The 24,433-nt window shown below is 40.7% G+C and overlaps 2 protein-coding genes and 1 long non-coding RNA gene across 4 annotated transcripts; 1 reads left to right on the top strand and 2 right to left on the bottom strand.

Annotated features, from left to right (window-relative positions):
• Positions 1-1,121: 1,121 nt before the first annotated feature.
• LOC125568292 (uncharacterized protein K02A2.6-like) lies at positions 1,122-2,372 on the bottom strand. Its single transcript, XM_048730210.1, has one exon. It carries the CDS (start codon positions 2,370-2,372, stop codon positions 1,122-1,124), a length of 1,251 nt encoding a protein of 416 aa, XP_048586167.1.
• Positions 2,373-5,447: 3,075 nt separating this feature from the next.
• On the top strand, positions 5,448-6,333 carry LOC125568303. The gene is made up of 2 exons (XR_007312227.1): positions 5,448-5,530; positions 5,727-6,333. It is a non-coding gene; the product is annotated as an uncharacterized LOC125568303 (long non-coding RNA).
• Positions 6,334-8,526: 2,193 nt separating this feature from the next.
• Positions 8,527-23,702, bottom strand: LOC5520843. Of its 2 annotated transcripts, none has more exons than XM_048730245.1 (18): positions 23,416-23,702; positions 21,696-22,036; positions 20,612-20,753; positions 20,238-20,347; positions 20,010-20,074; positions 19,070-19,224; positions 18,164-18,866; positions 17,264-17,870; positions 16,764-16,928; positions 16,146-16,271; positions 15,916-16,071; positions 15,237-15,387; positions 14,995-15,092; positions 13,807-14,634; positions 13,131-13,367; positions 11,648-12,916; positions 11,218-11,377; positions 8,527-10,697 (listed from the first exon to the last, which is right to left on the bottom strand). In XM_048730245.1, exons 1-18 carry the CDS (start codon positions 23,477-23,479, stop codon positions 9,112-9,114), a joined length of 6,963 nt encoding a protein of 2,320 aa, XP_048586202.1. In that variant the 5' UTR covers positions 23,480-23,702; the 3' UTR covers positions 8,527-9,111. The 2 variants fall into 2 exon arrangements, with proteins under 2 accessions (XP_048586202.1, XP_001640553.3); XM_001640503.3 differs by having other exon boundaries at positions 10,480-10,697; positions 11,180-11,377.
• Between the last annotated feature and the right edge of the window lie 731 nt (positions 23,703-24,433).

Below are 24,433 nucleotides of genomic sequence, written 5' to 3'. Positions count from 1 at the left end.
TCTTATCAACTGTCCAATGCGCCGGATGGCATTTTCTCCCCAAAAGAAAAAACGCAGGAGTTTTATATTTTTTAAGTTTTTTAAATTTTATATTTTGTTAACTATTTAATCCTTCAGCCAATGGCGAAAAACACGCCTCTTGATGCCATCGCCGACGTCTTTGCGACGACGACGTCGTCGTCGTTGGGGGTGGGGATGACGCTCTCCATACGCCTTAATGATATTCTCAACCGCCGCGCGTCCTTATGGCGCGCAGATGATCTTAGTCATGAAGGCGGTAAGAGTAAAGGTGTAATTGTTCCCATTTCGAAGACGAACTGCATCAAACCAATATCATAGGAGTTACTGCACAACCAATTAATTAAGAATTTCCTCTAACAAAACGCTCATTCTGCTCCAGCAGGAGCATTTTCATGGCCTCAGCACACAGTGACTAATCCTTGAACTTTTCTTGAACCACACATCTTGCATTAATCACAGCTTGCAAAGCATCATATCATAAGATATCTTTAGAACAACCGGACCTGAGATGACCACTCAACGTTACTCACGCGACGGTCTTTTCATCTCAAAGCCAAACGAATCAATTCCAGGTCAAACAGACAAAGATTAACAGTTAACAATTTTGAATCACTTTTTTTTTAATTCACAAAAATTAGGAGAGTGATAGTAATTCATTAGAAAAAAATATATTTTTGTACGGTCAAAGCCAAAGAAGACAACAAAAATTTCCAATATAACCATACATTATGCGCCAATAGGGAACTCTCCGAATATTTTAAAGCTGTATTTCGACTGTAGTAAGACGTTTATTGTGTCTAAGATACTCTAAGGTGCTACCATACAATCGTAGTTCGATCGCTCTAGGAGGCCGCCATCTTACTTCGCCCCAGTCCCCCTAGTCCCTCTGCTATTACAGGTAGCCCCATACTACATCTCCCCTTTTAACAGTAACCTAACATACAAACGTGTACTTATGTTCTACTTCTAAATTGACCTATACAAGTAAATATTCTAACATTGTTCTAACGGTAACTAACAGCAGTCATTGTCAGTCAGTATTCTTCAATGTATCTGCAAGGTCTGCGGCGCACTCTCTCTGATCGCCTCAGGTTTGGCTGCTATGGCGTAGGAAACGGCTGTGGTACTCGATTCCCATCTCCTTGTGTGGGTCCAGACATTTCATTGAAGGTCTCTTTGTCGGAGACTGATGGTTGTTGTACCGGGAGAGGGCTTGACTGGCTTTGTATTGCTTCCGGAGTCGTGTATCTCTCGGGGAGTATAGGGGCCCTGTACTGTGTAGCAGCGTATGTTGGCTGAGGGCTTCCTAAGGCTCTTCTTTCCTGTCGACGGTTTTGTCTCCGCAATCCCTTTGGTGTTTGTATTACAACCGATCGTAGGGTTTCGTGTGGCCTAATTATTGTCCCCTCCGTCTTTAGGTCTGGTATCCATACTCGATCACCTTTTGCTAACTCCTCCCCCTCTGCAACTCTGTGTCTGCGGTCATAGTCTTCCCGCATTTGTCTTCTGTACTCTCTTTCTCTCTTTCTCACTACATCATTGTCTGGGAGTTGAGGTTTCGACTCGTCAGTATGGCATGGTACTCTAGTTTTTAGTTTGCGAGCCATACTTAGCTGTGAGGGAGAATATCCGTTGTGAAGCGGTGTGTTTCTGTAGCTTAGAAGAGCGAGGTACTCGTCATCGCACTTCTTCAGAAAGTTCTTTATTGTCTCGACAGCTCGTTCCGATTCGCCATTTGACTGGGCGTACCGAGGTGATAAAGTTATGTGATCGAATCCCCTTGTTGCCGCAAACTTGTTGAACTCTGCAGAAGCGAACTGTGGTCCGTTGTCGGTAACTAAGATATCTGGGATTCCATGTCGACTAAAGGCATTCTTCATCTTGTTTATTGTATCACAGGCTGTTACATTCTTGCTCACCAAGTATATTTCGATATCGCGCGAATAGTAGTCGATTATGTGCAGGTAGTGTCGGCCTTCATGTTGGAAGAAGTCTGCTCCGAGTTTGGACCACGGTCGCTCTGGGAAATCCGTTCCCTTCATCGGTTCTATACGTTCTTTCCGATATTTTTCGCAGGTGGCACAATTGCAAACCATCTCTTCAATTTGTTTGGAGATTCCGGGCCACCAAACGGACGATGCTGCATTGTCCCGTGTCTTGAATATGCCTTGGTGACCATCATGTAGGTACCGTAAGATATCTGGCCTGAGACTCGACGGAATTACAAGTCTTCGTCCCCTCATCAATAGGCCTTCGTGGGTGGATAAGCTTCCTCTTTCACCCCAGTATTTCTTCACGGGCCCATAGAGCTTCTGTTTGGTTTCTGGCCACCCATTCTGTACGTAATGCATCACGACTTTCAATGCGTCGTCTCTCTTCAGCTCTGACCGTATTTCCTCTAGTCTCTTGTCGGATGCTGGCAGGTGTAGCAGTATGGTAATCTATATCCCCTAGTCCCTCTGCCACTACAGGTAGCCCAATACTACATCGACGACAAAAGCAAATACATTTTAGACAAAAAAAAGAGAACTAGGAACTACACTCATATAGAAATCCTGCATTTACCTATAATGGCCGCTTAAATGAGACTAGTACGCCTTTGCTACCCCTTTACGACCAGGTATTTTGTCAGAAGTATAAAAGAAAAAAGATTTGAAAAGGCAATGACCCTAAATTTGCAGTGAAACGCAAATAATTTTGAATTGAATCGTTTTTAGTTCCCCCCCTTTTAGGAGTAAAGTGAACATCATCTTAGCTAAGATATTGCGCTATAGATGTTAAATCACTGTTTCAAAGGTCTCATGGTGCTTTAACTTTTAAAGTCGTTTGATTCCGTGAATAGCAAAAGCCATTACGCCGTAGTGTTTGAATTTATTTATAATAACATTGGAAAAAGAATCCCATACCTTAAGACTCATATTTTATTGATAAAGGGGTAATCTTTAAAGTACGCCTCGATGCTTTCGAAAATGACATTGCGCACTGGGTGGTACATTGCAAGATAATGAAAGCTCCGCATCCTCTTTTCATTTTGTTACTCTTCTCGTGCTCAAAAGATAACTGGGCAGGGGGCGAGTATTTATTACTAATTGGCGCAGATCCCTGAAGATAATGTAGATATACATAATTCAATTTTACAATTGATGCAAGCTGGTAGAGAGCACTAAGCTTGTTTCCTTTTTTAGATTTTAGAATAAATTGCTATTCCAATATTTTAATCCAACCGCAGTCTTTGTTTTGGCATACGGTGCTAATTGATCGTGGTGTTTTCTTTTGTGTTGTTTCGGTTATGTTATCTCTATGTTTTGGTTGGCCATACCGGCAAATTTTTCTTTTTTCCTTATCTTTTTTTTATCTATGTACTTGTTTGTTTTTGTGTATTATTTTTTGTTTGTTTTGTGGGATATCCTGCATGTAGCTCCCAGATGCATACCAATGAACAACTTAGATTTGGCGCCTTCAGTAGCTGAGCGCTAGGGTGGGATCTTGCTTTCGGTTTTTTCTGTTGTTGTTGTTTTCGAGTTCTGGTAGTATGTATTGAAATGTCAGGTAAAGGATAACTGGACGCAATCATACACAAGCACACAGATACACACAGATCACACATTTAACAAGTTAACAAACAACTAACTGAACAAGACCGAACAAAGCAAAGCATAGCGTGAGGTGAGAGGGTGAAGGGTTCTACTATGTTGAGATGAAGTGAACTTATTTTATTTCTTCTTATGGATTTTTTTTTCATTTCTTTGACAGATTTTGGTATTTCAGACATGACTTTTGAACCTGAAAATCGAATGTGTAGTTCCAGAAAATATCCACCCCCCTTGAGGGAACTGGAAATTCCGGGGGGGAGGTGAAATGCCCTTTTTCTCTTAACAGTTACTGTATTTATTTTTTTCCAGGGGGTTTGAAATTCCAGAAGAGTGGGGGGGGGGGGGGTCATACCTCCTGGATATTTTCTGGAACTACACAATATTAATTTTACCGTAGTTTTTTCAGATATTTTGAGGCTTCTCGTGGTTATGAAGTATAATGACCATTTCCGGGCGCCAGTTGTACGTAGTTGACTAAAGAATTCAAAGTTTTTGTGTACAGTAGAAATAAGCTAGTTGTCCATCATTTAATGCACATTGTATTAAGACATCATTTCCCAAGGGTAAGGACGAATTTGAATTTTTGCAAACCAGGTTTGCAATTCAATTTCGACGAACGTGGATTCAAAAGCGGCACAACTAAATTTCTCTGTCCTCAACGAAAGGTAATAGCGACAGCTCAACTTGTTGACTGGACATCGCGTGCTACTTTAACTAGAAATGTTTCATATGTGAGTCAAACCGGGATAGAAGAGGACCAAATATCGCTGATGAATGCTTTGTCGGTGTTGTTTCATAATGATATATCGTATCTTCTTTCTCTTCACATACCTTCGTGAATTTTGATACAGACTCCTGTAACAAGCTTATTGCTCATGTTTTGGGACGAACAAATGATTCAAAGTCATCGAAGCTTATCAAAACAAGGATGATGAAATATACAGCTCTTCGAGGAACAGTTCAAAGCTCTCATTGGGATTATCTTACCGCCGAAACACCGAATCGCAGGGGATTCTTGGGTATCGGAAAATTTTGGTCGGGATGTGGTCATCACCGGGATAGCGACGCAAGGTTATTGGGAGAGGGGCATTCAAGAGTGGGTGACCAAGTTTATGATGATGTACTCCACACAAGAAGATGACAATGAGAAGACTTTGGCGCCAGCTGATCGCAGTAGTGAATGGGTAAGTACCTGTGAAGGGGAGGGTGGGGTACTTTGGCCCCATCAAGCTTGTGGCAGCAGTGAAATGAGCAAGAACTTATGGAGGGGAGATGGCAGCAGTGAAATGGGCAATTGCCCATGTAGGGGAAGGAAGGGAACAAGGCGCCAGTTGTCGGCAGCATCTACCCATGCAATTACCCATGTAGCGGAAGGAGGGGAACAAGGCGCCAGTTGTCGGCAGCAATGAAATGGGCATTGGCCATGTATGGGGAAGGAAGGCAACAAGGCGCCAGTTGTCGGCAGCATCTACCCATGCAATTACCCATGTAGCGGAAGGAGGGGAACAAGGCGCCAGTTGTCGGCAGCAGTGAAATGGGCAATTACCCATGTAGGGGAAGGAGTTGAACAATGCGCCAGTTGTCGGCAGCAATGAAATGGGCAATTGGCCATGTAGGGGAAGGAGGGGAACAAGGCGCCAGTTGTCGGCAGCAATGAAATGGGCAATTGGCCATGTATGGGGAAGGAAGGCAACAAGGCGCCAGTTGTCGGCAGCAATGAAATGGGCAATTGGCCATGTAGGGGAAGGAGTTGAACAAGGCGCCAGTTGTCGGCAGCAATGAAATGGGCAATTGGCCATGTAGGGGAAGGAGTTGAACAAGGCGCCAGTTGTCGGCAGCAATGAAATGGGCAAGTCATTAAGGAGGAGAGGTTGGGGGGGGGGGAGGTGGATCCAGCTAGTGGTAACAGTAAATGGGTAAGTATCTATGGAGGGAAATGGAAAGATCGCCAGCTGATGGTAAAGGTTTGTGAGTATGTACCAATTCAGGCGAATGGGTGTTTAGCATCAACGGGTAAGGAATTTTTTAAGCAATCTTGTCATCTAGGAACTGAGTTCCCCATGTCCTTCTGACTATTGATAAATAAACTAGAACAAATATTTTGTTCTTCAGCATTTTCAAGGCAACAAGAACTCATCGACAGTTGGTCATCAAAGTGTTCTCCGACCAGTTATAGCTTCAAGAGTTAAGCTGATTCCATTAGAATGGCACAAAAACTTTGGTCTGGCATGGAACTATCCGAGTGTGAAGCAGATGAATCGAAGCCTGTACGATTACCATACTAATTTCCAGGGAAAATGTTAGACACATTAAAAATATTGTTTCCATTTGCTGCAAGTCATCGGCTTAACTTGCGATTAATATTGAAGCGATTAAATAGCTCTTGGAATGCTCACAGGCGATCTTTTGCTTTTTATATAATGTGCACCCTATTTCCTCGGTTCGATGAAGCACTTATCCATATTTTTCTCTTAGTTGAGGCGCTTAATAGTGTTAAGTGCATAAAGGGGAAGCGCTTATTCGAACAATTGCGATACTTACTATTCATTATTATCTTGATTTGTTAATTGATAGACCGTTATATGGACGCCTGGCTTCTCTACAAAGACACAATTTTTCGCAGAGCTTACTCGACTCAAAGCACTGCACAATACCAAACAATCGCAAATAGCACCGAGGAAATGGTTTGTTTAATAACCCATATTTCCTTTATCTAAAATAATAAATAATTATAGCTACAATTACATAAAATAGGGAATTCTCTGGAAATAAATTTTACCATAAAAATTTAAGCGTTTTAGTTTGGTTTTAACTGTATATGGTCGTTTTATTTTCTTATTTCACCATTTCTTTCTCTCCTTTAGTTGAACACCTATTTAGACGAGAAATACTTCCATGGTTATTTTAAGACAGAATTTGTTAAATTCAGGTAAGCGTCCTGAGCTTTTAAGCTGAATACATATACTGTATTTTGCACGTATTCTGTACCTGCAACATGTATATGATTGTATGGAACATTGAAAGGGGATAAATAATGGTAATACGCTCTTATAAGTCCCTTTTGAACGTCACTTTCCTTTTCTCGTCACTTTTCTCAGCACAGTAAAATGTCTGAGGAGTATTCGGTTTAATAAACATGTTTGCCATATGTCACGAACCCTAAGGACGTCGGCAAAATTACTGTCTCGCATTATGTAGTATTTGCTACCGTGCTGATGACATTCTGCGCAATGGGGTTTAACTGCTTTGGACAATCATTGTTTGAGTTTTCGTCATCCTTCACTGCTTTGGGAACTCTTCTACAACTTGCTATTGGTGGGAAAGTTAAGTTCAAAGAAATTCATTCAACACAGCCACTGCTTGGACCTATATTTTCTCTTTGCTTTTTGTTTTCTACGCGAATGATTTTGGTCAATCTATTCCTCGCAATTCTGAACACTGCGTACAAAACGGTGCGGTTAGAGTATCCCAAGAAATCCGACGATGCTGAGCTCGGGGAATTCATCAAACAGTATATGAAAGAAACTGCGAGTACAAAACTACGCGAAATGATAAGCTTACTTGGATATTCAATCAAGGGGAAGAAAAGTGAAGAGATAAACAATCTGTTGCATTCCACAAATAGGGCAACCAAATGCAAGTGCGGCAGGGCAGCTAGAACCACAAAGATGGTTACTTGCCAACACGATGACCACCAAATTCTTGCAAATGATGCAGCAGTATTTAATGGGCCACAACTGGCCACGTTTGATTCAGAGCAGAGTCTTGGAGATAGCTCTGACAGTACGAATACAAACCTTACTAAATGGCTCGAGAGAGAATACTTCTATGAAAGTGAAAGCATTGCTGATATATCGAGAAGTATGCAAGACATTTGAAATAGTCTGTACTCATTCAGCTCGGAAGGCTTGGATGGTTTGTCTGAGGCTGACTCCGGTGTTGAAAGTATTTCAGGATATGGACCAGTTGACGTTTATCACGTGTGAGGAATTATGACCATATCGCATAAACACTATTGATCAAAATAGCTGTGTGCAGAGCCGTAGCAGGCCACGTAAGATTGGGGGGGGTGGGGGGAGCACAATACAGGTGTCCAATCAATGGCTCACGTCGATCTTGGTGTCGTTTTTACAAGACGTCATCTTCATCCAGCCTATCAAAGTGGTAATTGTGGCATCGCTTCTCGCTTTCATCATAAAAAGGATAAAACAACAGGCCACGTAAGATTGGGGGGGGGGGGGGGGGGGGGGCACAATACAGAAACATTAAGAAAATATTGGGGGTGCAGCCGGGCCCCGACTGGTCACTCCCTTATAATTTTTTTTAAAATATTAGGGGGGGATACATGCCCCCAGTGCCCAATCCCCTAATTCGGCCCTGATTGTGTAATGGCGAATCTGCGGATGCTCAATTGGCGACGTGAGTGATGTAAAGCTGCGCCTCTTAGTCTGCGCATGGATTAGAAGTTTCCAATGAGCCACGCTAAGGATCAGTTCTCTATGATAATCTCAATATGTCAGGTAGATGACTAAACGAATCAAGGAATTTGTATGATATTTTTCCGGCTTGCTCCTTTTTACTCCATTTAAGGAGTAAAATTAAAATTAAAATTGTCAAATGAAAGGTATACGACCGAAAGGAATCATTAATCTCAAAATATTTCTACCAAAATACAGACAAATATGTATAAGTCGTGGGATTGACAAATTGGATCACCAATGTATTTTCTCGCATCGTTGGAGTTTATTTATCGTTTATTGGAGTTTATTTATCTGTCGGTTTTTATAGGTGACATTGGCGTTTAACTTCGCCGTTTTGCATCATTGTAGTGCTTTGAAAAAGGTGTAAACGCGTACCTTTCCATCATCCGCGTTGTGATAGATTTCTAAGGGCATACGAATTCAGATCAATATGTATCTATGGGTTATATCTTTATTCTCTAATGAAATAAATTTGGTATCCATTTGTGTTTTTTTCCCTAGAAGCTCTTACAAGTAAAGAACGATGTACGTTTGTCTTTTTTCTTTGTGTCGATACTAAGTATGTTAATAAGACAAGGCTGTCAACTTCAATACAGCACAGGATGAGATGCAGCTACCGCTGAATCAAGTTTTTCCAGCAATCCACTCAAAATTAAGCGAGAAATCGAGTCAATTTTAACTTTTTGCAGATGTTCGGTCATCGCTGATCAAATGATATGCTGAGAATTTAATTTGCATTGACAGCGTACATCATAGTTTCTATACGTAGATCCACACTACAGAAGTTATCCTGGGAAGGATGCAACAGAGTGACCGTGTGTAGAGTCGCAATTTGTAATTATCGTCGCAATTTGTAATACATGTCGCAATTTGAAATAAAAGAAAAAATACCCTTTCGTAATTATAATAACCAAATCTGTCTCAGGATTTCTAGGGCAGCAATACTCATTTCATTTGTCTTTATTTTAAAACGGCAACATGAGCTTGTTCTAGCTAGCCACCTCAAGGGCGGTAGTCTACTGGCTGGCTAAATCATCGCGTGAAATAGAAAACTTTAGAATATCGCTAATAACTTGAAGGCTGTTCCCTATTTCCTCTAAGTTTGCATAATCACATTCTTCCAAGTCCATAATCCGCTCAATGGAAGAGTGCAAGGCAGTTGAATCGAAGTCCATGAATTGCTCCAATAGGTTTCCGATAGCGGGATCAAGTTTTCGCGAGTCATCTTGATATTTGCGCAGCTTTGCAGTGATCTGATGCCTTTCGGACTCCATCAACAACGGCTCTTCCTCGCGACGGTCACTTGATGTTTTCATTCCATTTAAAGATTTGAGGCCGAGTGACATTTTCTTATTGGTTTGTTTACTGTTAAAAAGATTGCCTATATTTGCTTTGAGTTTTTTTGCGTAATGTTGAGCGTAAGAAACTTCTGGAATTTCTTTCGGGTTGAGTAAACTCTTCGCACGAGAAAAGCTCTCATTAAGTATTGCCATCAGAAGATTTATCAAGAGAACATACACACTGACAGAATAAACAATTAAAAACAATGGGGCTATTACGCGGTCCGACTCTTTGCTGTCGTTTGGTGCGACAATCAGTGTCAGGCAAGTAGCAATTGAGCGAGGTAGGGACGAGAAGTCCTGTTGATCTTCACCAAACGCTAACGATGCCATCAGGCTACATCCTATAACGATTACCACGAACATCACGAAGAACGAGAACACAAACCGTACAGCGTGCTCAAGAGTGTTGGTCAGCAGATATATGTGCAGATTGAACCGTATAATCCGAAGCATCTTGAGTGTCATGAGATATATGACTATGGAAAGAAGAGTGTTCTCTATTTCATTCCAGAAGACAATGTAATCCATACTTGAAGTCTCGTAAGGGTTGTGCCTTATTCTCCGCACAAAGTTCCCAACGTACCATTCCTTAGCGTAGAACATTACCAAGGCGGCGAGGACTCCAAGAACTTGAAGAAGATCGACCCAGCTCCAGAATCGACGAAAATACCCTAGGCCTTGTCTGTATAAGGATATGAACTCCGCAGCAATGTAGAGCAATATGAGCATAATTAACAGAAGTTGACAAACTTGTGTGAAGACAAAAAACGCATCATTCGTTGGATGATACACAGAGATGGTGTCAAGCCGGCGTACTCCTACAGACCCCGAAGAAGGAAATCTCTGAAGAATAAATTTTTGGGCGCTAAACAGCGAGCTTGAAGGGTCGAACAATGCAAATTCTACTAATATTCCAGCAGTCTTACGGTCGATCCAGTTGAGCTCTTTTAATGTTTTAATAATACGAGAGGCGGTCTTCGAATCGTAGCCAAGGTCAGCAACAAAGCCTCCACCACTGTACGAAATCTCGGATGTGAATAATTCCATTGACTGGAGCTTGTCACCTGTCTGATACCGCCAGGGTATAGGACACATATGACTTATCTCTTGCTTGGTATGGTTACTGCTGTTGTTTAGGATTGGTATCCACCCAGGTAAGCTGTATGGAGACCTGTCTTCAGAAGAGATGCTGTAGTCAGGAAGGCATCTAGGTAGGGTGCGGCTAAGAAGTGGATCTGTGCCAGAAAAGCAATCAAGATCTGAAAATAAAGGAAACGGTATTTAATACTTTATACTTTACTTGCAATTGCTCTCTTCCATCTTGTAAAGGGTTTCAAGTACAGGCCCGTACTCAGGGGGGGGGGGGGGGGTGCACCCCCCCCCCTCCCCCACAACGGCCGAAAGTCCACTTTTGATTCTCAATAGACGTGCTATTTGTAGACAAAACTAGAAATCAAAACTAGATCACTCTGGTATGTAGCCAAATCCGACAATAAACGTACCGTGGAGATACTGCAAATGCATGCTGCAAAGGCATCAAAAATCCCTTTTTGTTCTCAGAGAGTTCCCTCCCCATCCCCCCCCCCCCCCCGGAAAAATTAGGTCCACTTTTTCGGTCTTCGCACTCCCCCCCCCCTCCCCCAAAGAAAAATCCTGGGTACGGGCCTGAAGTAAGATGCTTTACCAGGGACGGCTCTCAGCATTTATGTCAGAATCAGCCTGAACTTACTTACTTACTTACATTATTTTATCTATCAAAGACATAATGCATTAGCTTACTAGAGACGACTCTCAGCTGCCTTATCCTAGGCATTCCAACCAAGAAGAGTTTACCATTGCCTATAAACCCCTCATCAAGGGCAGCATTCTGTTTCTTATCATAAAGAGCTGGTAGCAGCACGTCACTGGTCCATTTCCAAAACGACGACGGACCCTCAACCTGGTAAGGAAACTATGCTGGTTACTTAGAAAACATGTTTTTTCTTATGAGATAAGAATATTAACTCGTATGACGAAGTTTACTTCCCTCGAAGTGTAACTACAATATCACATCAGGATGTAATGTGAGAATACGTGGTTGCAAAGTACCTATATAGCTTTAATAGATTCAATCTAGGAATTTCATGGCGATTACGCAATACTTTTTACAGCTTTGTATATAAGGACCTTACTACGCGAACGTATCCACTATCATAAAATCGAGTCTCACCTCTTGAAATTCCGGAAAGTGTCCCTTAACACTTTCTGTCATTGTGAACATTCTGCTGTCGCGACGACCATAACAGACGACAAACACAAGGTAAACGAAAAATAAGAATGCAGCAATTTCAATAGTAGTAGCCGTTAGCCACCGACGCTTGACTTTTCGTTCCCGGCATTTCTTAAGTTTCCTTGCTGCGGGTAATGAAACTTCTTCGTGTCGCAACAGCACGCAGTGACTAGTAAAACTGTCCTTTTCTTTGCCTAAATCTGGCTTGATGATCCAAGCAAGAAGGCATGACAAGATAATTAGTTTTACTGGCTGAATGAAGAAGATATCCTCGACGAATGACACCATTGTTGAGATTAGCCACTGGTTGGAGATTTCAGCCCCCCATACGAGACTGTAAAACACCGTAAACACTGAGGATGCAGCAGAACCAGATAAGCAGATGAGCCACGCGATCCAGGTAGCCCCTGCTGGGAGGCACCCGACAGTTATTTTCTCTAGGGCCTCTGGGTCGCCAAGAGAAAGGGTTATTCTCTGTTGTTTAATATTTTTAAAAATAAGAACCACTAAGGTCGTTACGGGAAGAAGCATCAGAGCACTTTGAACACCGATCTTTATTCCACTGAGACTTACGCGGACAGGGCCGACATGAAAGTCATCATCCGTTTGCTTCCCGAACTGGTAAAACATGGCGTTGACAACCATCGATCCAAAAACTATAAGAAAGCAACACGCAAGCCGCTGACATCTCGTGAATGGACTTTGTGTCGTTCTAGTAAATATTGATAGCCATAAATGCGCATCGCAGAATTGTTTCGACGCTCGCGAATAAAATATGTTTTTGAACTTGCGCAGATCGCTGATATCGGAAATGGGCAGTGTCACATGAATACCCTCCTTATGTACAGCTAGCCATCTCCGTGCTAAAAAATACCAGTATTTGCCGGAATGTTCTTCAGCGATTTCTATTCGGTCGATAAACCAGGATGGATTTGGCCCAGAATTGTCATGCCACAGCTCTACCCTAAAAATATTTCCAAGTGTCCTGCACTTGACGATAAATGAAGTTACACTTCCACGGCTAAAAAAGGAGGGTCCTTTTGTGCTGTTGTTGAAATAAAAAGGCCTGCTGTTGTCTCTGTCCCCGTAAAGTGTCATTCCTACACTTGAGGTCGTCCCACAGCCCTTCCACACTCCAGTGAATATAGTGATTTTGTAGTAAGCCGCCGACGAAGAGTCTTCAGAATTTATAAGAGTGCTGCATAATTCCTGTGGAACATCGAATCATTTGCTTTTTTGTTACTCTAATAAACTCGGGGTCAGGTAAACTTAGTTTTAGCCTAGGAATTTCAACATCTTGGGATTCCTGGTTAGTCATTACATGATATTTATAAAACAGGGTTATTTGATACTTGCAACAAGTGCTCGGATATTTAGAGGTGTATGGATTTATCGAGGTTTATGAGTTGTATATAGTTCTTACTTTGCTAATATCGTTGACATCTGCCCTCCTTGCCACCATCAGTCCAAGTAAATAAACAGCCCACAGCACGCAAACCATCACGAGAACTAACACGTTACCAGTCTCTCCGAGACGAGAGAACTCCATTAGAACCTTGTCAAAATCGATAGGGTTTGGTGCAATCAGAAAGTCGCCGCCAAAAGGCGTAAGATGGTTGCAGAGACAGTGAACATGGGAGGTGTTGGACTGTTTTCCAATCTGTTAAAAAACACAAATTATTACTTTCCTTGAACTTACCAAGCAATCAATATTACCCACTGGATTCCGTTAACACGTTGGACTTCTATTTGGACCGCTAAACACTGAATCAGTTGATTTGAAAACATATCTAGGAAATCCTGTCATCATTAACCTTGCGATCAAGGCCCTAGGAACACTCGATCCTATTTCCACAGGCATTGCCATGCGCTAAGGCTGATATCCCTGAGACAATTCAATCAAACGACGAAATGTATTTTTTTTATATGTTCGGTTCCAATGCCATTATATCATAACATAATCATTTCCAGTACTTCTTTATATAACTTATGTTTGGTAATTTTTTAAAAGAACTAAAAAATAAAAGAATATTACATGACCTATCAATATCAGACTAACGAAAATCTGGTCCCTGCTACACTTTGACCCTCATACTAACCGTACACCCGTCACTGCTCCAGGTCCCCCGTGCATGATCCCAGTAAACACACGATGCCATAGATATTTGCAAAGTGTAGTTAACGTCTGTCGTGCTGTCGTAGACTGGATAAAATACTTGCGTAGGCCGTGGAGGTGTGGGGGGTGGATCTTTTACACCGACACACGCGCGCTTTTGACGACCATTAGAACTCTTGCATGAAAATTCAATCTGATTGTTCCTCCTTACGATCCTAGCGTTATGAGAACTCTCATCTAGGTTCGGCATTCCATTTAACTCAGTGTCAGAGCTTTCTTTTCCCTTCAAAGGTTGGAACCGAACTCCAATGAAGTGGAGACCCTTGGCTCCTGTAATTTTACTGTTTATATCAAAAGAGAACGGATCCCTTTTACAACCATCGACTGCATTCCACGGTGAAAGCTTTGAGTCAAAGCAGGCGTTCAGATCTGGGATTTTTTTCTTGAAGACATACTGGTCATATGACGGTCGAACGGCTGGTTTTACAAACACATCTACGTAGCTTCCAGCCTCTGGCTTCAATGTTACTGTCAGATTGACATACTCTGAAGTTATAAAAATCCGATGAAATGTCATGTTCATTGTATTTGAGGCATTCAATGTTGGCTTTACGAAGTGTGAAGGACTCTGCATTTTACTTTCATTTTGATGTTTTCTTTTTAGCGGAATGAAGAGGTTAATTGGTGGTTGCAGGTTCTTAACTTTGAGCTCGCCAAAAGATTCCACATACAAACTGACGTCAAGAACTTCGGAATTCACAGATACTTGGCTTGGGTCTCCAAAAAATGGATTCGCAACAAACTGTATGACCTGCAAAAAGAGGAAATAAAAAATTATATATACAAATTGCCAAGCTTTAGGTTGACTTTCACCACTGTCGTAGGAGCAAGGTATATTACATATCACTGGATCACTGCTGACGAAACAAAGAACTAGACGGGACGTAGTGATTGGACGCCCGTCCCATGGCAATAGATCACAGGGACGCCCCCAAATTACATACTTTAAGCAACTTGCCAACGACATTGCTGTGTGCGTGCAGATCTACCAGCCCTAATGAGCAATAAGTAGTGGCGAAGGACTGTGTCCGGTTTAAGCAGAGCTGGTTCAGTGCAGTAAGTAAAAAATAGATATCTTCAAGGCCACACTCATTTATAGAAAAACCTTTACCTGCAGATCAATAGATGGAGGGGTTGCTGATGTATTCGGAAACAATGTGACGGATGGAGGTAGCATCAAAGTACTTCTGCCCGTCCGCGTACTCACTCCTGGAAGAAAAAAGAGTTAGTAACCCGATAAAACATGTGCATTGACATTAGTACAGTGATAATCTACCGAGCGAAATATTTGACACAATGCACAAAACGCTCTCACAATTTATTTTATTATAAAGTGCTTGACATTGCTCTTACTATCAAAAGCCAAGGGTGTATCTCTGTTAACATTGATGGTTATTGCTTTGGATGTGATGCTCACTGAGCCGATGCCAACTGCTTTCAGAGTTGCGAACGTCCTTGCTATTGTCTGGGAAACGTTGGCGCATTTGTGTGATATATCCACCTCCTGTAAGAAAAGAACAATGGAAGAATGAAATTGAACCGCTCTGCCAAGTAATAAATGAAAGATGGTGTTTACTTTTAAAACAAATTTACAAATGGGGAAATATTTATAGGCTACCAAATACGATTCCAATAATGGTAGCAAGAAAAAAAAAATGTTGGAGGGCTTCCACATAACTATTCCCCTATGCCCCTATGTCGCGCGTGCTCAAGCTGTGCATCTTATTTAGCGCGAATGAATAAGCCAGAAAAAGTCTTTGTCAGAAAGAAATTGTTTTCATTTAAATATTTGATTTCTTAGTCATTCTCTGGCGTGAGGGGCCAGTCATTTCTGTGTTTATTTTGGCTTGAATTTGGCAATTTTGATCAAAGTAATGTGATCATTTAGTACAAGTGCAAGTCATCTATTGAATTGGATATTTTCACTGAAAAATCGGATCTCGAACTTCCTTTTCTGGCTCGCCCTCACTTATTTTGCGATATAAAATTCATTAAAAAATATATAACTTATAATAGCAAGTAGATTACTTACATTATCTGGTATTGCTGAAAGCAGCACATTGCTTACTCCGTCAATAAATATTTCGGCCACATTTTTTACAAGGTCCGCATCAATTCCCATATTTCCTTCAGAGGTCAAGTTCTTCAAGGTGTTTGCTGTCTTTGTTATCAGATTTAAGGCATTTTTCTGTAAAGAAAACAATGCTAGTCCCTCATTTTGGAAACAGTTAATAAAAGTTAAAGTAAACGATAACTATATACCTTTGTTTTATTGGACATAGGCCAATCTTGGTGTGTTGTTTCAGCTCCGAGAACTGCGAATTTTGTCACTTGGGGAAGTGTTTGTACCACAATGTCCGCCATCTCATCCAGGATGTTTGCCTTGATCTTGAGTTTGAAAAGGATCAGGAATATATTTATTACCGAGAAGAAAAAAGGAAACAACGTTATTGAGTTTGATTGCTGCTTTTGACTTCATAAATATGGTTATTTGACTATAATAGTGGTTTTAGATGTATGGATGGGGCCCTTATGGCTTCCAGGCTTCTCCTGGTCACAGATTAACTGATATAGCATGGTCTCAATAGAGCTAAGATAACATTGAATAAGACTTGCGCAAACAGGTTCGTCTAGCATTTATGGCTGTACGTGCCGTTGTTATGAAGGAAATTAACTGGATACAAAAACCAAGTGTCTTTATCGTGTGAAAACGAAACAAAAACAAACAAACAAACAAAAACAATAAGGACATGTAAACAGCTTACTGACAGGGAGAAGAGAGACTGTCACCAGCCAATCTACCTCCGCTTACTGATTTGCCTAGTTCTTGTGTGTCTGTCATGGACAGGGACAAAAAATACTTGATAACATCTAACCTACCTCCGCCTCCTCTTTTGCTGAGTTATTTCGTGTCTTCATCACGGAGAGGGAAAACAAAGACATGTCAGCAGCTTTGTCTTGGTCACCTGACTCGATCAGGTCGGATAGTGTGTTTTTGATGTTCTTAAGCAAGGACTTGACTTCCGATTCAGATGGTGGCAGTACCTGCAAGAGATATTGTAATACTGTAGATGATCTAATAAACGTCCCCTCTCTAAAGAACGCCTCCTATCTAATGAACGCTCCCTCTAAAGCTTACAAGTTTGTAATTACCGCCCCACTACAATGAACGCCCCCATACCCTCCCTCCCAGCTTAAAAACAAACGACATAGTATTAGAATCCCACTGCACTTGGGTTTGTTATATTTTCACAGTTGTAAAGAAAGCCCTTTTCAAATAAACGCTTTCTATCTATTGAACCACCCCCCTAGGACCGTCGAAATTTAATAACGCACCGGGCGTTCTTTGTTTTTTCAATCCCAATATTTTGTTTTCTTACCTTAACAGGTAATTTTACTGTAGCGCTTGCTCCAAGTGAGTCGACCACTACGCACTCAATATCGACCATGTAATCCAAAGTAGCATTTCCCGGTAATAGCTCTGCGGATGCATTTGCCAAATAACCTGACTGAAGTATAATGTTACCAAACTCACTCAAGTACTGGAACTTGTAAGATAGTGGCATATCCTCGTCCTGCCATCGTTCGCAGGATATTTGAAACTTGGTCTTCATTGCGTATCCTTGCCGCACATTCACGAAACAGCCAGCCTCTCCTGTATAATCAGTGGCGGGCACAGAGTTGAGGATGAAGTCAGCAGTAGATGTAATTTGAGCGCTATCACCAAAGAAAGCGCGAACTTTGATAATAAATGGTTTATCAATATTTGTTGATGTGTTAAGGATCTCTGGTAAGTTTGTGAGACTAATGCGCGAGCTGTAAGGATCGTTAGTCAGGTTCACTTCGCGCCATTTTTCTGAAGCCGATTCCGTGTAGACGGCAGACCATAGGTATCGACGTTGAAGGCTGCAGACAGAACCACGACACTCCGCTTCCAATATCCCGGTGATTTGTGAATTGATCTTACGACCACAGTTGCTTTGACACCTAAAGAAAGAGTTCATTAAAAAAGGCCAATCACGCCGCCATTTTATGCTCCCGCTCAATAGCGAGTCATTCAAAGGATGCATTTCCATCTGCTAGTTCAAGCAAGTATATTTTTAATCAAATATCGCCAATAACATATTGTTATTTTAAAGTTTACTTGCAAATAAACCGCTGTATTTTAAATGATAAACAAGAAAAGAATCACAATAATCATTTTAGATTAAAGGTTGACATCTGTTTAATATTGAATGGCTGTTTCTTGCACATTCTACATAATATTAGGCAAGAATTACCTTATCGAAAGTCCCTGAAATCCATACACTGTTACGTTTTGAACCGCCACGGATGTTACCCCATCAGCTTCTACGATCATCTGAAACGCGTAGTTTCCTTCAACAAGATCACTCGCATTTATGTGTAAGGCCTCAGTAGCAATTCCTAAGCGTTCTCCTTTTGGACTGCATTTAACCTTTCCAGCTTGATCTATTCTCTTATCCATCACAGGTCCAAAGCAATACCACGAATATGTTAGAATCACACGTTTCGCCCACTCAGAAGACGTGGTAAGATAAGAATGCGATGCGTCTAACTCTATGTCAGATATTCCACGTATCGCTATTGAAGGCCCCTGTACCTTTGCCACAACATCTGCGTCAATCAGTTTTATGAATCTGTCGTCCATGGAGAAGGTCCACTGGAATCCTTGAAGTAGCGCTACACATCGTATATATAACGTGTCCACCATAGGGTACATCTCTGGCAGCAATAAAAACTTGTTGATGTTTAAATGCTGCGGAGGCGACAATGGTGACAAGACCTTTCTAGAGTTAGCCAATGTGGCTATTTGCCAATATATGAGAAGATTGTCGTTGGACGGACAGTCTTGTCGGATGCTTACAGTAAAAACAGGAAAAGATCTTCTGATAACACCCACAATTTTGGGTGTGTCTACGGAGGGCTTTATATTTATTTTGGGCGGCTTGCAGTCGAGCTTGCCTGCAATAATAATAATAATAACAACAACAACAACAACAACAACAACAACAACAACAACAACAACAACAACAACAACAACAACAACAATAATAATAATAATAATAATAATAATAATAATAATAATAATAATAATAATAATAATAATAATAATAATAATAATAATAATAATAATAATAATCAAAGTTCTGCGAATGCATACTTACTAAATCTGAGCTTGGTGATCTCGTTTTCAAATGTCGAGTCAGGAGCAGACACAAATATATTCAGCTCTCGCATCAGGGTCTCACGTGATGTTCTGAGGCAGTAGAATCTTATTTTTGCGGCGAGATTAGTGAGACCAGACGTAGACGTCTGTGGACTAAAAGCACAACAAATGGAAATTTATTGAAAAATAGAAGGGGATGATTGCATACATATAGTAAATAATTTTGAAAAATAATAAATTAATATATTCGCTCCAAGTAGTAAGTTTTCGGTGAACTGAACGCGAAAGCACTTATACCTTATTAATACCTTACCTATACCTTTTGTAATTTCTTCCATGGCATTTTCAATCAAAACTCTGGGGCAGTTTGATTTTATTTGGTTTGACAAGGACGCAAACTAGAGAATCGAGACATGACGGAAAAAAACTGATTAAAGCGAAATTCAAGATATAGAAATAAGAGACAATTTCTGACAAAGTCTATCGGTTCCTTGTTTTCCGGAATGAATTTCAAAACACAAATAACGAAATGCACATACCCAGATTTTGGTTTTAAAAGATATATTTTTCTTGGTCATTCTTGCGCTATGTATGAGCTCAGGGACGAAAAGCTCAAATTTCAATGGCACTTTACAAAAAGTCGCATCAGTACAGTACTTAGTGCTATTACTCACTAAGTACTTAAAGAAATTTTCCGCCTTATTGGATGCGAAGTGAGCTTATTTGAGGCGTCATGTCATGCTTTTCCGTCATGTCGAGAATCGACTATATTTTAATTCGAGTTGTTCGGTTTGCCTTTGCTTAGATTCGATTAGATACCGATGAAGTAAAGGGAGCTACGACACATGCATTCTCCGAGTTCAACGTTATTTGTAACGAGTTGTGTATAACTGTATCATTCATTATGCCATACCTCAACTCAATAACTCGATCCGTACCTGAATTCCATGAATTTAGTCTTCAGGTAGCCAGTAACGTAGTTCACGTCGAAATAATTGCTCAGCTGGAATAAAAAAATGCAAGAAATCCTCGACTTTAACCATAAAACGGGGCAAGGAAGAACTTTTATCCCTCAAAAAGTCTCAAAAAGGGGAGATTTTGGGAAATACAAGTCAGAGCTATTTTTGTGTGATTCACATTGATTCTAATATGAAAAGTTCACTAACCAGTTTTTCGGTACTGTTTGCCATCGTTTGGTACTCGTTACTGCTTGGAATGGAGTAAGCCATTCGGAAACTTGTGTCACGGTAGAGCAGCCATGCGTCCATGTAGTAATCTGAATAACATAACAAAAATATATTTCTATGTTAGCATAAAAAATCTAATTGATGCTATCAACAAAATCTATTATTTCAGATAACTATAAGGTTTTTCGCTTTTTATTTCTGCTTTTATAATGGTCTATTATAAACATTTTTGTTGATTAAATGCCTGGTCAATAAATCTTAAAAAATTGGACAAAATCTGAAATATTATTAGCTTTTTTTTATTACTTTTCGTTTCGCAAAAGAAAAAAAAATACACCTTGTGTATCACGTACCTGCATCACATCCGAACAGTTCCATGCGCAGACCAACATTCGTGTGCCATTCAATTGGGATCAACTTCACTCTTGATGCTATAACTGGTCGGAGAATACTTTGACGAACAACTGTCGATGCGTCATAATTACCTTGAAAAAGCTAGAGAACAACGCCAAGTTATTTTCCCATGCGATTGACTCCTCCAAAAGGTACTTGCCCATTAACTGCTGCCACTGACTGGTGCTAAAGTCTCCACATACCCTCCACAGGTACTTGCCCATTGCTGCCACCGACTGGTGGTAAAGTCCCCACATACCCTCCACAGGTACTTGCCCATGAACTGCTGCCACCAACTGGTGCTAAAGTCCCCACATACCCTCCACAGGTACTTGCCCATTAACTGCTGCCACTGACTGGTGGTAAAGTCCCCGAATACCCTCCACAGGTACTTGCCCATGAACTCCTGCCACCGAATGGTGCTAAAGTCCCCACATACCCTCCACAGGTACTTGCCCATTAACTGCTGCCACTGACTGGTGGTAAAGTCCCCACATACCCTCCACAGGTACTTGCCCATTAACTGCTGCCACCGACTGGTGCTAAAGTCCCCACATACCCTCCACAGGTACTTGCCCATTAATTGCTGCCTACGACTGGTGGTAAAGTCCCCACATACCCTCCACAGGTACTTGCCCATTAATTGCTGCCACCGACTGGCGCTAAAGTCCCCAACTCTCCAAAATTAGCTTGCGACAAAGTCCCCTAGCCTCCCCTCAATTGGTACTTGCACATTCACTGCTGCAATCACCGGGCGCAAAACACCCCACCCATCCTACATAGGTACTTGCCCACTCACTGCTGCAACTAACGTGCGCCAAAATCCCCCACCCTAGCCTACAAAGGAACGTGCCCCTCCATGGGTACCTACCCTTTCACTTCTGCCATCAGCTGACGCCAAAGTCCCCCACCCTCCCATACATAGGTACTTACCCATTCACTGCTGCCATATCCTGGCGCAAAACACCCAACCATCTCCTCTACAGATACTGCTGCCATCAGATGGCGTTGAAGTCCCCCAACCTCCCATCCATAGGTACTTACCCATTCACTGCTGCGATCAGCTGGCGCCAAAGTCTTCTCATTGTCATCCTCTTGTGTTGAGTACATCAACATAAACATGGACACCCACTCTTGAATACCCCTCTCCCCATAACCTTGCGTCGCTATCCCGGTGATGACCACGCCCCGACCAAAATCCACCGATACCCAAGAATTCTCCTGTGATTTGGGGTTTCCGCGGTAACCTTGAGGCCACTTTAAAAGGTTCAAACGAGCCCTCTGTGGGCCATAGACTTTAATGTTCTCGTCATAGGCTGTAAGGGCTGTGAATTGTGCGTCTTTTATACGTTCGTCTTCGAGTCCGAGAGGCTTGTTGCATGAGTCTGGAGCAAATGTAAATCGATTATAAAAACTTAAGGAATATTGAATTCTGCATCTAATTTGTCTACGCTGCTGAATACCCTTTTAATGGAAATCGTAGAAATTCTATTTTGTTCTTATGACGATAATCTCAGTCTCTTGTGTCTATGTTTATATATTTCAAAAACAAAACAACAACAAGGAAATAAACCTAAGTAAAATTAAGATTAAGAAAAATTATACACCAGAACAAGGGAATCGTCTTTCTCCTTAGACATAGAATTATTTCGTTTACAGAAATGGGTTTTAGCTTAACATCGGTTTACATGTCTCTGACAGGTAGTAGGCGGGGTAGGGAAACGTCTAGAGACCTTTGTTTTGAATTTCTCATGTTAATAGTTAGCCAACCGGTGTCCATCAGGGTTGTGCATGAAAAAAAAAAAAAAAAAAAACGTATGATTTGCTACAACTAAACTTAATTGTTGCATCGGCATTTTTTTGTTAAAGACAGCACCACTTTCCACTCCACCACCCAAAGAAAGAAACCATTGTTCTTTATTACTTTATAGACTACTTACTGTAAAAATATTTCAATGTCTTTTTTTTCCTTTTTTGAGCTGAAGTTCACGATCTTGAATGATTCAAAAACCGAGTTCTCAGTCGGGAATATATGTTCAATTATCACTGTGCTATCCTCACAGATATCCTCAAAATAAAAACATTGGCCTTATTCTATAGAAATAAACGCATACTGAATATGGGAAGAGATATTAACACAAAACCGTAGTTTATTACAAATTAACGAAACTCTCGCCATTATTAGTAAAACAAAATGTGTGTAGAGACGTACAAAACACTAGCAAACCAAAGAGAGAAAAAAACAAACAAACAAAAGCACTTGCTATTGTACAATGTGCAGCCACCTCGAGACCGCAAATTCGAGACTGGCCTGAAGATATATATGAGGCTAATATTCTGTATATATAGTCACAACTAAGGTGAGAATTTAGTCTAACTTTAAGTTTATTAAAAATCAATTTCAATATATTTCCCCATTTTATTTCTAAATTCTAACTAAAGAGGGCTTGGTTATATATTTCTAAAACCTGGAACATAAATTTAAAAAAGCGCTATACTGCCTTTAAAATGTAAAATATTTAATATTTAACTGATCAAATGATAAAGTTCTTAGTTATTTGATCAAAAGAATGGTTAAATAAGGGCTCTAAATAAAAGTAAGATATCAGTTGCATTTCTGTCTAATTCCTACAATAAGAGCAAATAAGTTTGTAATGATAGGTACATCTCAAGTTTTAAACGCAATAATCGTTCTAATTATAAAACCATATAATCATAAAAACTTATAACTATAAAAACTTCAGGAATTCAGGTGATTTCTTACCTTGGCAAAGTGTTGCTCTGAAAGTAATTGCCACCAGGATGTAAAGAGAATGTGGAGCTTTCATTTCCCCTGCGTCTACCACTTATTAAGAAAACCAGTGCTCAATTACAATAGCAAAGCGTCTTCTAGTTTGCCTACTTATCAATAAGATATGCGTCGTCAGGGAATGGTTAACTCTAAGCTTAAATGGCAGATAGGATGATTAGATTGGTGCCTAAGAATGATGATTGAGAAAACACGAGTCTTCATATCACAGAGGTCATTTGAGAAAACGATAACCTGGCCATCAAAAGCGAAGAATATTTAACAGACACAGAACTACAAAAAGACAACTATTGGGAAAAAGCCAAAAAGATATAATTCGGGGGTGTGGCAATAAACCCCTCGAGCAGCGAGTGTGGTATCCAATTTAAGTTCATTTGAATTATTCTTTGCAATAAAAAGTTTAATCGGGCTCAGACAATGTAAAAAATGAGAAAGCTGTACTTTCTTGGCGAGTATCGTTGATCTTTTTTATGATAATTTTTTTAGTCACAGATGGTCTAGAAATCGGTTTTGTGTGTGAAATGACCCAAGGTTAAAATGTACATTTGACATACAAGGGCATACAACGAGTCCCCCTTCCCAAAACACGTTAAAATGACATATTCGTAGTTTGAATATGTTCTGATGCCGAAAATATCCATTTAAAAAGTTGCTGGGAAAAAAAATTCTGTTCCTTTTTTCCAGGAGGGAACATTCCTTATTTTTACCAGCCGTCCAGCCAGCATTAGTTTTGAATTTTTCCAGTGCCCTCAAAATTTTCCCAGCACTAGTTCGACTCAACAAATTTGCCAGCAGAACCATTCGGGACGATTGTTTTTTTCAAGCAACCGAGGGTTCTAACATCTTACCGTCCAGCAAAAAAAAGGGTGGGGGGCGCTGCGGAACATATCCTTTTTGTGCCTTAAGATAACAGTGCCAATAACACCATTGTCTTTTAGTTTTTTTAGACTAAAACCGTTTAAGAGTCATCAGA

The sequence above is a fragment of the Nematostella vectensis genome, chromosome 7 (assembly GCF_932526225.1).
Source record: "Nematostella vectensis chromosome 7, jaNemVect1.1, whole genome shotgun sequence".
Lineage (NCBI taxonomy): Eukaryota > Metazoa > Cnidaria > Anthozoa > Actiniaria > Edwardsiidae > Nematostella > Nematostella vectensis.
This window is presented reverse-complemented; position numbering and strand designations above follow the sequence as displayed.

What these genes read in the sequence shown, in the direction of transcription:
- LOC5520843 (XM_048730245.1), bottom strand. Translation starts at nt 23,479, where the DNA reads ATGAAAGCTCCACATTCTCTTTACATCCTGGTGGCAATTACTTTCAGA. An exon ending in CTGATCGCAGCAGTGAATGG is followed by an intron (nt 20,754 to 21,695) that starts GTAAGTACCTAT and finishes GTTGTTCTCTAG; the next exon opens with CTTTTTCAAGGTAATTATGA. An exon ending in GGAGCAGTGACGGGTGTACG is followed by an intron (nt 13,368 to 13,806) that starts GTTAGTATGAGG and finishes GTTTTTTAACAG; the next exon opens with ATTGGAAAACAGTCCAACAC.
- LOC125568292 (XM_048730210.1), bottom strand. Translation starts at nt 2,372, where the DNA reads ATGCATTACGTACAGAATGGGTGGCCAGAAACCAAACAGAAGCTCTAT.